This window comes from Bombina bombina, chromosome 1, assembly GCF_027579735.1.
Source record: "Bombina bombina isolate aBomBom1 chromosome 1, aBomBom1.pri, whole genome shotgun sequence".
In the NCBI taxonomy this organism is placed as follows: Eukaryota; Metazoa; Chordata; class Amphibia; order Anura; family Bombinatoridae; genus Bombina; species Bombina bombina.
Genome location: NC_069499.1, coordinates 569,383,615 through 569,398,211, shown reverse-complemented (window position 1 = coordinate 569,398,211; position 14,597 = coordinate 569,383,615). Strand labels below are relative to the sequence as shown.

General features: G+C 35.5%; 1 protein-coding gene across 1 annotated transcript in view; it reads right to left on the bottom strand.

Annotated features, from left to right (window-relative positions):
* CPS1 (carbamoyl-phosphate synthase 1) overlaps nucleotides 1-14,597 on the bottom strand; it is a 187,044-nt gene that overhangs the window by 50,281 nt on the left and 122,166 nt on the right. Inside the window, exons 28-31 of the mRNA XM_053698785.1 lie at nucleotides 14,241-14,316; nucleotides 13,583-13,660; nucleotides 11,404-11,511; nucleotides 9,187-9,276 (exon numbers count right to left, since the gene is read on the bottom strand). Of these exons, the coding sequence (XP_053554760.1) occupies nucleotides 9,187-9,276; nucleotides 11,404-11,511; nucleotides 13,583-13,660; nucleotides 14,241-14,316 (352 nt within the window). The remainder of the gene's footprint in view (nucleotides 1-9,186; nucleotides 9,277-11,403; nucleotides 11,512-13,582; nucleotides 13,661-14,240; nucleotides 14,317-14,597) is intronic.

Below are 14,597 nucleotides of genomic sequence, written 5' to 3'. Positions count from 1 at the left end.
AACTGTAAAACCCACCACCCCCACAACCAACCCCCCAAAATAAAATAACTATCTAAAATAACCTAAGCTCCCCATTGCCCTGAAAAGGGCATTTGTATGGACATTACCCTTAAAAGGGCAATTAACTCTTTTAACTGCCCAAACCCTAATCTAAAAATAAAACCCACCCAAAAAACCCTTAAATAAACCTAACACTAACCCCCGACAGTCCACTTACAGTTATTGAAGTCCCGCTTGAAAGATCTATCCAGCCGGCAAGAAGTCTTCGTCCGGGCGGCCTCTTCCATCTTTATCCAGCTGCAAAGTCCTCATCCAGACGGCAAGAAGTCTTCATCCAGACGGCATCTTTTATCTTTATCCATCCAGCATGGAGCAGGTCCATCCTGAAGACATCCGGCTGGGAGCTCCTCTTCATACGGTAGCCACTGTAAACTGGAACTTCAATGCAAGTGACGTCATCAAAGATGGCGTCCCTTGCATTCCTATTGGCTAAAAGGTTCTAATCAGCCAATAGGATTAGAGCTGCTCAAATTGGAAAGATTGAAAGATTGAAACCTTTCAGCCAATAGGAATGCAAGGGACGCCATCTTTGATGATGTCACTTGCATTGAAGTGCCAGTTTACGGCGGCGACCGTACGAAGAGGAGCTCCATTCCGGATGTCTTCAGGATGGACCCACTCCGCACCGGATGGATGAAGATAGAAGATGCCGTCTGGATGAAGACTTCTTGTCGCCTGGATGAGGACTTCGCCGGCTGGATGAAGATGGAAGAGGCCGTCCGGATGAAGACTTCTTGCCGGCTGGATGAATCCTTCAAGCGGGACTTCAATAACTGTAAGTGGATCGTCGGGGGTTAGTGTTAGGTTTATTTAAGGGTTTTTTGGGTGGGTTTTATTTTTAGATTAGGGTCTGGGCAGGTAAAAGAGCTAAATGCCCTATTAAGGGCAATGCCCATACAAATGCCCTTTTCAGGGCAATGGGGAGCTTAGGTTATTTTAGATAGGTTTTTTATTTGGGGGTTGGTTGGTTGGGTGGTTGGGTGGTGGGTTTTACTGTTGGGGGGTGTTTGTATTTTTTTTTTACAGGTAAAAGATCTGATTTCTTTGGGGCAATTCCCCACAAAAGGCCCTTTTAAGGGCCATTGGTAGTTTATTGTAGGCTAGGGTTTTTTTTATTTTGGGTGAGCTTTTTTATTTTGATATGGCTATTAGATTAGGTTAATTGTTTTTTATTTTTGATAATGTGTTTGTTTGTTTTCGTAATTTAGTGTTTTTTATTTTTTGTAACTTAGCGTTTATTTTTTTGGGTAATTTATTAATTTTTAATAATGTTTAATAGTAGATTTAAATAATTTGAGTAGGGTTAGGGTTTTTTAATATGTCATTTAGTTATTTTAATTGGTAGTTTAATTTAATTGTAGTATAATAGTTAGGGTAGGTTAATTAATAGTTTAAAAATAGTTTATTTTAATTCTACAGGTAAGTTTAAATTTATTTTAAGATAGGGATGTTGTAATTTTAATTTAAAGTTAGCGGCTTGTTAATTTTAGGGGTTAATAGCTTAATTTAGTTTATGATGATGTGGGGGGCTGGTGGTTTAGAGGTTAATAGGTTTAGTTAGTGGTAGTGATGTGGAAGGTCAGAGATTTAGGGGTTAATACATTTATTTAGTGGCGGCGGGGTCCAGGAGCGGCGGGATAGGGGTTAATAACTTTATTTAGGTTGCGGCAGGGTCCGGGAGCGGCGGGATAGGGGTTAATAACTTTATTTAGGTTGCTGCGGGGTCCGGGAGCGGCGGATAGGGGTTAAACATTTTAGTATAGTGGCGGCGTTTAGTGACAAGGTATAAATAAAGTTGGTAAAAAGCCAAATAGACGCGAGATCGATGACTGCTAGTTAACAGTCCGATGCTCATCGCCCCGTACTTGGTGCGCATCTTTTTGCCGGCTTTTTTTATAAATATGGAGATCATATTCAGGTCCGCGGCCACGATGTTAGACGAGTGTGTTGGTGCCGGCGAATGCAACCTAGTTGAGGCTTTGATAAATATCCCCCTAAGGGACAATATAGGAAATTAGTATTGATTAGTAATTAGTACTATGAGCTGGAATTAATTATATTTTCTATCTTATCTATCTTATATTTTATATACACAGTATATTCAGCACATAAATAGTGAGCTCATGATCTCTGTCATTGTTCAGTATAATATTGCAAGTTTTATTAAAGGGACATGAAACCCATTTTTATTTCATGATTTAGATAGAGAATACAATTTTAAACAATTTCCAATTTACCTCTATTATATTATTAGCTTCCTTCTTTTGTTATCCTTTGCTGAAAGGTTTATCTAGGTAAGCTCAGGAGCAGTTATAACTGCTGATTGGTGGCTGCATATTTATAACGATTGTCATTGGCTCACCTATGTGTTTAGTTAGAAACCAGTAGTGCATTGCTGCTGCTTCTTCAACAAATGATTCCAAGAGAATTAAACAAATTAGATAATAGAAGTACATTGGAAAGTTGTTTAAAATTGTAATATGAATCATGAAATAATTTTTTTGTGTTATGTCTAGGGATGGGCGAATGTGTTTATATTCTAATTGGAATGTTAGAACTAATGTTATTGTAGAAATTCGATTTACATAATAGAATGTTGATAAGAACGAATATTCTTAAAAATTCTATTATTGAATGTTATTTACAATTTTCGAATATCACATTTGAATTCGAATGTCACATTCGAATTTGAATATTACATGTATAAAACACAGTGTTAGACTAGAAATACTATTTCGAATTTGAATGTTACATTTAAAAAACACAGTATTAGACTTTAAATACTATTTCGAATTTGAATGTCACATTCGAATTTGAATGTCACATTCCAATTCGGATATTACATTTCAAAATTAAATGAATTCATAGCTAAACATTCTATTATTTGAACGAATAGTTTTGAATGTTATTGAAAAATTTAATAACGAAAATTTGAAAATAGAATGTTAGAATGTTATATAAACATTAGAAATTCGATTTGAACGAACGAATGTATCAAAATTTGTTTTAAATTTCAAATTTTTAGAAACGTTTACATTCGAATTCAAATGTTAGAACGAATGTTATTGTAAAAATTCGATTTACATGATAGATCGAATATTCTTAAAAATTCTATTATCGAATATTAGTTACAGTTTTCGAATGTCACATTCGAATTCAAATATTACATTTATAAAACACAATTGTAGACTAGAAATACTATTTCGAATTTGAATGTCACATTCGAATTCGAATGTCACATTCGAATTCAAATGTCACATTCGAATTTGAATGTTACATTTATAAAACACAGTATTAGACTAGAAATATTATTTTGAATTTGAATGTTACATTTAAAAAGCACAGTATTAGACTAGAAATACTATTTCGAATTTGAATGTGACATTCAAATTCGAATGTCATATTCAAATTCGACTATTACATTTAAAAAATAGTATTAGACTAGAAATACTATTTCGAATTCGAATATGACATTCAAATTCGAATATAGCATTCGAATTCGAATGTCACATTCAAATTTGAATATTACATTTCAAAATTGAATAAATACATAGCTAAACATTCTATTATTCGAATGAATATTTTTGAATTTTATTGAAAAATTTGAAAATGAAAATTTGAAAATAGAATGTTAGAATGTTATATAAACTTTCGAAATTCGATTCGAATGAACAAATGTATCAAAATTCGTTTTAAATTTCGAATTTTTAGAAACATTCGCCCATCCCTATTAATGTCCTTTTAATGTTAATAATCCTATATATGACAAGTTACTTCTACTAAATGGCTAGTTCATGTATCTGTTGAGATTTATCATAGCTCAATATTTTTAGTCACAAATATAAATATTAAAGGGAAAAAAACTGTGATAATGCGTACTAAAAACATTTTTTGTAAAAAAAAGAAAAAAGATATATATATATATATATATATATATATATATATATATATATCCAGCACCAATTGAAAGCACTCACCGGGTCTTGAACATCTTAATAAAACAAAGTTACCATACGGTCTGAGGACGGGGCTAACACCCCCGAAACGTTACTGTGTGTAAATAAACTTTGTTTTAATAAGATGTTTAAGACCCAGTGAGTGCATTCAATTGGTGCTGGCTATTGTCTACTTAAATGCGGAGCCCTACGTGGGATTTTTATATATATATATATATATATATATATATATATATATATATACATATATATATATATATAATGCAAAATACTTGTAGTTCTGTAATTCAAATTGGAGTTGTATGTCCCTTTAATGAGTCTAAAGAAACAAAAGACACACATACAATATTTAAAGAGCACATTTCATACTTAAAAATAAATACATGAATCTTTTGTGTATTGTCTCAAAGTACTGCCAGTTGAACTGCCAAAGTACTGAGTTGGGATCTTTAATGAACATTTGCCAGGTTCAAATTCACAAGATCCCAATGAATCTCGCCTTCCATCCTGATCTGCGTCTGACACCAACGCAAATCCTGACAGTGAGACACTCTACTACTGACAGCACCCTGGTATTACTGTATTACAGCAGATGATAGGGGCTCTTTTCTTATCAATGCCTTGTCAAGCTGCTCCCAGAATGTTGATTGACACATCAATAGTGCAGTGACGGAGAACATAGAAGATGGTATTATGTAGGCAGCCCACATACAGCTGTGTGCTAAGAAGGAAGCAACATGGAATAACTCCCACATGAAATTAAATTGCTTTGTAAACTGAAATTCAGAAAATTATCCCCAAAAGACTTCTACGTTTCACTAGTGAATGCTTTGCAATTTGAATCCAGCCTGCCCAGGTTATTAAATAAGGACGGCATATTTTATTATGAACAGAATGTGCAAGCTAATAATCCTTTATAAATGATGCTGTCTATCCATCTTATGAAAATATAAAGAGCTATTATTGGAACAGAACCCTAGATGAGATACATCATTTGGCATCTTAAGAAATCCATCCCAAATCTAAAAGCAGAGCTAGTAATCTTGATCCAATAAATATGGTTCTAGCAAAGGCTTTGGCCATTTTTACTTAAAAGAAGCCTGTCTGTCATGATGAGTGTCTAAAATAATAATAGAAAAAAGAGTCTCCATCACATTAATAGGAAAGAACAGTATTAAACCTTTAAAGGGACAGTCTACATCAGAATTTTTATTGTTTTAAAAGATAGATAATCCTTTTATTACCCATTCCTCAGTTTTGCATAACCAACACAGTTATATTAATATACTTTTAACCTCTGTGATTACCTTGTATCTAAGCCTCTGCAAACTGCCCCTTTATTTCAGTTCTTTTGACAGACTTGCAGTTTAGCCAATCAGTGCCTGCTCCCAGATAACTTCACGTGCACTAGCACAGTGTTATCTATATGAAACACATGAACTAACACCCTCTAGTGGTGAAAAACTGTTAAAATGCATTCTGAAAAGAGATGGCCTTTTAAGGTCTAAGAAATTAGCATATGAACCTCCTAGGTTAAGCTTTCAACTAAGAATACCAAGAGAACAAAGCAAAATTGGTGATAAAAGTAAATTGGAAAATTGTTTAAAATTACATGCTCTATCTGAATCATGAAAGTTTATTTTGGCCTAGACTGTCCCTTTAAAAAAACTTGTAAAGCGAATATATGTTCTCTAGGACTGTGTCTGGGTTTTTTTCTTCTCATTTATAGCACAGCTATAGCAGGATAGATATTCACTGCAAACTGAATTTCAATGAACTAAAAAAGTGGGCTCCATTTACCAATCAGCAATTGCTGCTCGCCTGAAACGATAGTTAAAGGGACATTAAACCCAAACGTTTTGTGGGCTCCATTTACCAATCAGCAATTGCTGCTCGCTGTTTTCTTTCATGATTCAGATAGAGAATACAATTTTAAACAACATTCCGATTTACTTCTATTATCTCATTTGCTTCATTCTTTAGATATCCTTTGTTGAAAAAAATAACAATGCTCATGGGTGAGCCAATCACATAAGGCATCTATGTGCAGCCACCAATCAACAGCTACTGAGCCTATCTAGATATGTGTTTCAGCAAAGGATATCAAGAGAATGAAGCAAATTAGATTTAAAAAAAAAAAGTAAATTAGAAAAAAAAATTGCATGCTTTACCTAAATCATGAAAGAAAAAATATGGGTTTCATGTCCCTTTAAGTAGCAGTGGTGCAATGCTTGTGCAATGATAAACGCAGCGAGGTCCAACGAAATGATTCACAGTAGTGAATCATGTCTGCTCGACTAGTAAATGGAGCCCAGTGAATCTATGTATGGGTAGCAGAGCTGGAACAATATGTTAAACAATAATTGGATTCTATTCTTCAAATCTCACTCTGGGTTAGTAGTTCAACACTATGAAATGAAGATCAATTATATATTATATATTTTTTAATCTCCTCCAGTATCATCATAAAACCTCAGCCACAAGTTTGCATTTCATCAGTCAATAGCTCTTAGGTGATGTCTAGATATGGTCCTTTCACTTTAAAATCAGCAAAATGCCTGTATAATATTTGCTTTATATTTTTATTATAAATACAAATAAGTTATGAACCAGTTCTGTCTGCCATTAGATGATGAACAACATTAAACAAAAACATAAATTCAAGTAAAGAGATCATTAACCTGCTCAGTACAACTACAATCGGATGGTTACTACTCATCATGCTATTGCTTCCTGCTGTACCTGTAACTCTCTACAAAGCTTATGGGGTAGATTTACCAAAGGTCAAGCGGACATGATTCGCTGTAGGGAATCATGTCCGCTCGACATTGCTAAATGCCAACAGCATACGCTGTCAACATTTAACATTGCACAAGAATTTCTGGTGAAATACTTGTGCAATGCCGCCCCCTGCTCGCACACGGCCAATCGGCAGCTAGAAGCGGCCGTCAAAGGTGGCGGAGAAGTTAAGGAGCAGTGGTCTTTCTGGCAGACCAGAAACGATGGGGCGTCAACACCATTGTCTTATTTTAACTTATCACAGAAGTCAGCTGCTACAGCTCTGCATCTTTATACTTGGCGCCGCCATTTTGGTATGCACATTTTATTGCATCCTGCAACCAGGGACATTGACAGCTTTTTTGACAGCTGTACCTTACACTCAAGGTTATCTTGCACAATATAAAACAAATATAAAAAGCCCTCAGGAACAATATAGAGAAATGCACAAAATGTACAGCTCCCATTCTGTATTTTGCATGCTAGATTAAAGTGCATAATTCAGCTTGTTAAGAAGACAACAATGTCAATAATCTGTGAATGCAAAACGCAGACTTGGGCCAGCACTACTTATATGGTGCTCGTGTAGACTGGGGCAAACTGCCAAACCCCACCAATTACATATGATATAAGAATGTCCACAGCACCTTATAGTATAAAACTAATCTGTGAATGTGCACCACATCTGTCATAGGGTACAAGAATACTTAGATTCCAAGATGGCACCGCCCAGTGTGAAGATGCAGAACTTCACTAAAAAGCACTTGTGAAGGGTTAAATAAGAGAATAGTTTTGAAGAGAGCTGCAGTGCAGACACAGGAGGAAAAACAAAAGCATTAAGAGTAGTATTAATGGCCCTTTAAGGAACATCCTTTGTGTGACATCATTAGGTATGCAAAGTAGACACGTGCATTCGGAGGTTTCGTTCACCTGTTCGTGACGCTCGGCTATTTTCATTGCTGTGTTTATTCTTGTGCAACAGCAATGCACTAAAATTTGGATTTGCACAGGTTTTAGAGCGTTGCTGTTGCTCAAGAATAAATGTGCCACGAAAATAGCCAAGCGTCACGAAGAGCCGCCTTCTTCTGCATTCGAAGTAAACAAACCTCCAATTGCACATACTTATGCAAAATACACTTTGTAATAGTTTTCAAAGCTGGAATGTCTCTAGTAATGCAGTGCTTATTTTTAGACATACAACCCTCTTAGCGTTCATTTCCATTGAGCTGTAATCAGGTTTGTGTTAGGTCGCAAACCGATAAATATGCTGTTGGAAGCATTGCGTTCACGAAAGCATGCTTCCATAGGCTCCAATGGGCCAGTGAACTAACAAGAAATCCGACATTGGACGGAAGCATTAACACAACTTTAATTTACACCTACACGAAAAGAGTGACTGCACGCAGTGTGCAAAATATTTCAATGTACCTGGTACTAAACTGGAGTCGTAAACTAGTTTTAGCTGCCAGCCACATCGATAACTTACGGCTTCATTTTTAGGGCTCACTGGAAGCGAACCCTTATTTTTTATAAAAGCATAATATTTTAAACATGCTATTTAAAATGTGAAAACTATGGACTTCAGTTCTATAACTTGAGCTCCTTTTTCCAAATTTTTTATTCTGCTCTCCACAAAAATGAAAGCCTCATAAAAATGCGCAACTAAAATGAATCACACTCCAGAAGTATCTCTTTCAACTCTATTAAATAAATCTTGCATTTATACTTGACGTTTTCTTTCTATACACAGTGTTCAGTCAAAATACCAGCGATCAACACTTATGATAATGTTCATATTAAAGGGAGATGAAGCCCAGTTGTTTTTTTTTTCATAATGCAGAGTGTATCAACTTCAAAACTTTCCAATGGATTCATTTTATTAAATGTGCTTTGTTCTTTTGGTATCCTTTGTTGAAAAACAGGTAAGAAGGTTTAGGAGTGTGCACGTATTTCGAGCACTATATAACAGCAGTTTTGCAAGAATACTTTTAACAATGTTATACATTTGCAAGAGCACTACATGATAGCAATGTTTGCTTCCATACAGTGCTTTAGACACATGCATGCTGCCTGCCTCTTCATCAAAAGAATACCAACTGAACAAATCAAATGTGATCTTTTAAGTAAAATGGAAACTTTAAATTGTATGCTTTGGCTGAATCATGAAAGTAATAATTTTCGAATCATGTCCTTCCAAAGTGAGTTTCAGCATGTCCAAAGTTTATATGTTATTTGTACTACATCAGTGTGGGATGTAAATCAAAAGTCCATATGATTTGATTTCACTTACTCCAAAGTAGTTAATATGATGAAAGCTGCGTTTGGCAGGCAACAAATGTATTTTTATTTTTATGAATAGGACGCCACATACATCAAGCAGCCAAGTACATACCAGGACATCATTTCCTCTAACCAGGAACTGCACATTGAAGGGTCCAGAAATAGCGAAGGCATTTGCAATTTTCTTGGTTGCAAGTTTAACCTAAATTTTAAAGATAAATGTAAATGTTTTAATGACATATTACTCCACTTTTTAAACCAAAAACAAACCTTACAAATTATTCAATAGGTTTGGAAGACTATACACAGTAATTAGCATCAAACACTTGAACCTAACACCGTGTTAGACCTACAGTGGGAAACCCAAAGGGCGTTACCCATATTTTACATTCCTATGTTCTTCACATAGAAAAAAAAATACGTATATATAATAATGTTAATGTAAAATATATTATAACTATACATCTATATGAATATATATATATATATATACACACACAGGTATGGGTATATATAGATATATATATCAACACTGCATTGGGAGAAAGGGGTTTCCATGGCAGTGCAGCTCTATACAAGCCTCGCATTAACATGCTCAATGCCAAGCGCAGGAGTGGTATAAAACATGTTGCCACTGGACTCTGGCGCAGTGGAAATGTGTTCTCTGCAGTAGGGAATCACACTTCACTATCTGGCAATCTGATGGAAGAATCTGGGTGTTGCGGATGCCAGGAGAATGCTACATATCGGAATAAATAGTACCAACTGTAACATTTTGCTAGGGAGGTATAATGATGTGGTGCTGTTTTTCAGGGTTGGGGTTAGGCCTCCTAGTTCCAGTAAAGGTTCATCTTAATGTGACAGGGTATACAAAGACATTTTAGGCAAATGTTTTCCTCTAATTATGTTGCAAAAGTTTGGAGAAGGCTCTTTCCTCTTCCACCATAACTGTGCCCCTGTGCACAAAGTGTGATCTTTGAAAGCATGGTGTGGTGTGGAGGAACTTGAGTGGCCTGCACAGAACCCTGGTATCAACTCCACTGAACACCTTTGGAATGAATTGTAATGCCAATTGTGACCCAGACCTTCTCGTCCAACATCAGTGGCTGACCTCTTTTGGCTGAAGGGGAACACATTCCCACAGACACACTCTGAAATCTTGTGAAAAGCCTTCCCAGAAGAGTTGTGGCTGGTATAGCTTCAAAGGGGGTGGTCAACTCCATATTAATGCCTATGGTTTTGGAATGGGATGTCAAACATGCATATATAGGTGTGATGGCCAAGTGTCCACATACTTTTGGCCATATAGTGTATTTAACAGTGTAATATATATGTAATATATGCTTTATTTCAATTTAGAGCATGCAATTGTTATTTTAGCACCAAAGTCAAAGAGATGTAAGGAGAATTCTCAGTGAATAAGATAGTAAAGACAAATGCCCAGAAATTTGTGCTTCCCTCTGATTGCATAACCCCCCAAAAAAATTAACGAAAATATTTAGATGTATATAGAAATTTGAGATGTACCTTATATATTAGAAAGTGACCAATGAGACTTCTATGTATAACTGATAACCAGGATTATATGCTTAATTTGCTAAAGAGGATGCCTCTCTGGCATCTATATTAGTGATGCTCAAATATAGTCAGCTGACACCCTGGCGCTTCACAGTTCATAAAGTGCCATAAAAAATGTTGAGATCTGGCAAGTATTTTCAAATAATTTTTAAAAATAAGCAAAATTAGTTACATAGCCAAGCTATCTGGAGTAGTCTGATTCACCCCCTCCCTTAACAGTGTTTAGCTTTAGAAACACAGGCATTGTATTTCAACTGAGTTCACAGACGCTTATTTGCTTCTAGGCATGCTCCAGGAGATAATGAGTGTTAATCTTGTATTCTACCAAATCAAAAGTGGATATAGATACACCCATAGAAGGAATTGTGTGTGGGGAGTTAAAGTTGTACAATTCGTAAACATAAATGAAAGGGTTAATGGTGAGGCACTGCAGTATAAACTTGCAGGTAAAGTAATTAAAGTACATATTCTATTTTGTTTCAATTCCAACTTGTTTTATGTCCCTTTAACTGAGGGCGGCACACAGTTTAGAGATGATGTAGAAGGTAGATTTATTTTGCCAATGTATGTTTTTTTATTTTACAATACTTTTTTATACCAATGTACTATTTTAACGGGGGATTGGGGCATCACAAACATGGGTGACACATAAAATGTAAAAGTATGTCTAATGTTCAGTAGACAAAAAGGCTGAAAGTCACTGAATTATTATAAAAAAGCTACATGAGTAATAAAAGTTCCAGTGCATTACCTTCTCCAGAGCTCCCTGACTGATGCTTTGTGTAGGGATCATGAGAGTGGCATCTCCAGAGTGGACCCCAGCATCTTCAACATGCTCAGAAATGGCGTGAGAGATGACCTACAAAACACCCAGGAATAAGGTTTGTATGGATCAGTATGTATTTCTACAAATAACTTAAACATGCTACAATACAGTCACCACTTATTGATGGTTAAATGAAGAGCATTAGAATTTCCAACGTGATTTCTGCAGAACTATACTGTAAGGTGGTTGTAATTTATATTTCCTGTGAGAAATGGAAATTTGTCATCTTTCTTATGGTGACCAAACAAAAAAAAAAAAGGTCAACCAGTCCTCAGATAAGCTAGTGACCTTACAAATAAGTTTATTTATGTTATGTGACATGATTATGTCTTATTTTAAAAGGAAGAGCTGATTTCATGATCTTGTCTCCTGTGCCACAATTTCCATTATGTAAGTTTGTAGTGTTACAAAATCTAGGTTGAGCAGCACAGATGTTTATTATAGGTTTTCAATTTCCGTAATACTATACAAATTAGTAACTACTAAACTTTTAATCTTGGATGTAAGTCTTGCAGAAAGAGTTTTTTTAAGGTCATGCAATTCTTGGTATGAATAAGTAAAATGAATTTGGGAGTTAAATAAATAAATGAATCTGTCCCACCCGCGGTTGCCTGGAAACCTTAATGTAAAGGCAAGATCATATTGTAAATAAATTTAGCACCTATCTAGGGTAACTCTAGTGAGTGTTCCTTCCATTAGCATCTATAGTTGCATTAAGTGCCAATACATGAAATCTGGCACATGAAAGTAGAGCTTATTTCTAACCAGTTAAAACAATTTCAACTACAACTACAGAAACACACCTGAAACAAGGTAAATGTAGATGCGTGTAAGTGTAGCACATGCGCTAGATAAAACAAGAGGTGTCATAGAAACTTTGCAGACAGAACAAGGGGCTGACCGTGGGGGTTTCAGTGTATTCCAGGGTTGTGATTGGGTCTTTTCACCCAACCTGAGGCCAAGAATGCAGAATTCATAAAGACTCTATTACCCCTGTGATGTATATTGTCTCACCTTCATGTCTTGCTATTTCAAAGCTGTTAACAGTGTATTGTTATTTTTCTTAAAATTTTGTCATTTTAAAGTATTCTTTTGTGTTTATGCTAGAGTGAACTTTTAATAGAGAATGTATTTCCCAGTATAATTAGTTTATTTAGTAAAGTTTTGATGGTGTTGTTCTAATGCCAGTGTTTTTGATAGGGGAATGTGTTCTATGCAGTGAGTAATGAATGTATCACTTCGTTCATTATAATGAAATCTAAACACGCAACTGTGACAATATTTTTAAATCAACGGAAGGATATATGTTTTAAAGTTTATATAAAAAAATTAAATTCTTGCTAGACGAACTACTTAAACTTTGAACAAACACTACACAACTTCTTTACATTATTTAGTGTTTCAGAATTCAAGTTATCAGTCTCTCTGCTCCAAAAAGGAACTGACACGGAAAAAAGACACTGAAAAAGAGACTTCATTATCTTCTCTGTACAATTAAAAATATATTTTTTTAGATAAACATCCAACCATACAAAATACACTGATAGTTCTTTGGAATAGTAATTTTGATAAAGCAAACGAGAAACACATCAGATGATGCCATCTGGTCAATGAGTATGGTAAAGTAAGTTTGTTTATTTACCATTTCTTAAAGGGACATGAAACCAATGTTTTTTTTCTACCATGATTTAGATAGAGAATACACATTTAAACAATTTTCTAATCTACTTCTATTAGCAAATTTGCTTAATTCTCTTGGCATCCTTTGGTGAAGAGGCAGCAATCCACTACCGGGAGCTAGCTGAATGCATTGGGCTAGCCAATAACATGAGGCATATATGTGCAGTCATCAATCAGCAGCTTCTGAGCATACCTAGGTATCCTTTTAAACAATGGATACCTAGAGCACAAAATAAATCATGAAAGAAAAACATTGGGTTTCATCTCCCTTTAATAAACAAAATGTGTGTTTTAACTACTGCCTTTGCCTTGGTCTGAAATACCTTGATGGTAAATTTGTGAGTAATAGTTTTACATGCTTGGTGAAATGCTTTGGAATGCTGGTCTATCAAGTTGCATTTGAGTAGTTTTTTGTAAGACTTACACGGCCTTCCTTGGCTACTGCATCCATCTCTACCTCTCGTGCCCCCTGTATGAATTTAGTGATGACAACTGGGTGTTCCTGAAAAATTATAAAAAATACATTACATATCCATCCAACTAATACACATAAAAGTTTTTACTAAGTTACTAAGTGGACCAATAGCTAAGCTTTTCCCAATATGAGCAGCTTGGGGAAATCCCACCAATGATATCAAAAAAGTTGATAGATAGAAAACCGTTCCAATACTACTATGCTGAGGGCACTGAAAAGCAATGCTAATACAGTTTAATAAAAATAGATAATAAGAATAGATAGATAGAAAGATGATGATAGATAATAATATTTTAATTAAAAACACTATGGGTCATATTTATCAAAGTGCGAGCGGACATGATACGATGTAGCGTATCATGTCTGCTGCACATATGCTGTTGGCATTTATCATTGCACAAGCAGTTCACCCTAACTGCTTGTGCAATACTGCCCCCCTGCAGATTTGCGGCCAATCTGCCGCTAGCAGGGGGTGTCAATCAACCCAATCGTATTTGATCGGGTTGATTTCTGTCCGCCGCCTCAGAGCAGGCGGACAAGTTATAGAGCAGCGGTCTTTAGACTGAAGTCTCTACGGAAACATTCAGAGCTTGATAATTCAGTTTACCTGGGAGACTCGTGTGGCTTCAGCTAGGAAAGTCTTCAGTTCTTCATCTCCATAAACTACATTCATGGCTGAACCACTAGGAGAAATGAAAGCAGTTAAATATATTCCTCAATGTCCAGGATAATAAATGTAAGCAATATTTGAGAATGGAATACTGTACAAATAAAACAAGAGGATTTTTATTTGTAATTTATTTTAAGGGATACTGAACCCATTTGTTTTCTTTCATGAGTCAGATAGCACATGCAATTTTAAACTCCTATTATCAATTTTTCTTCGTTCTCTCGGGATCTTTATTTGAAAAGCAGAAGTGTAAGCTTACGAGCCGGCCCATTTTTGGTTCAGAACCCTGGATAG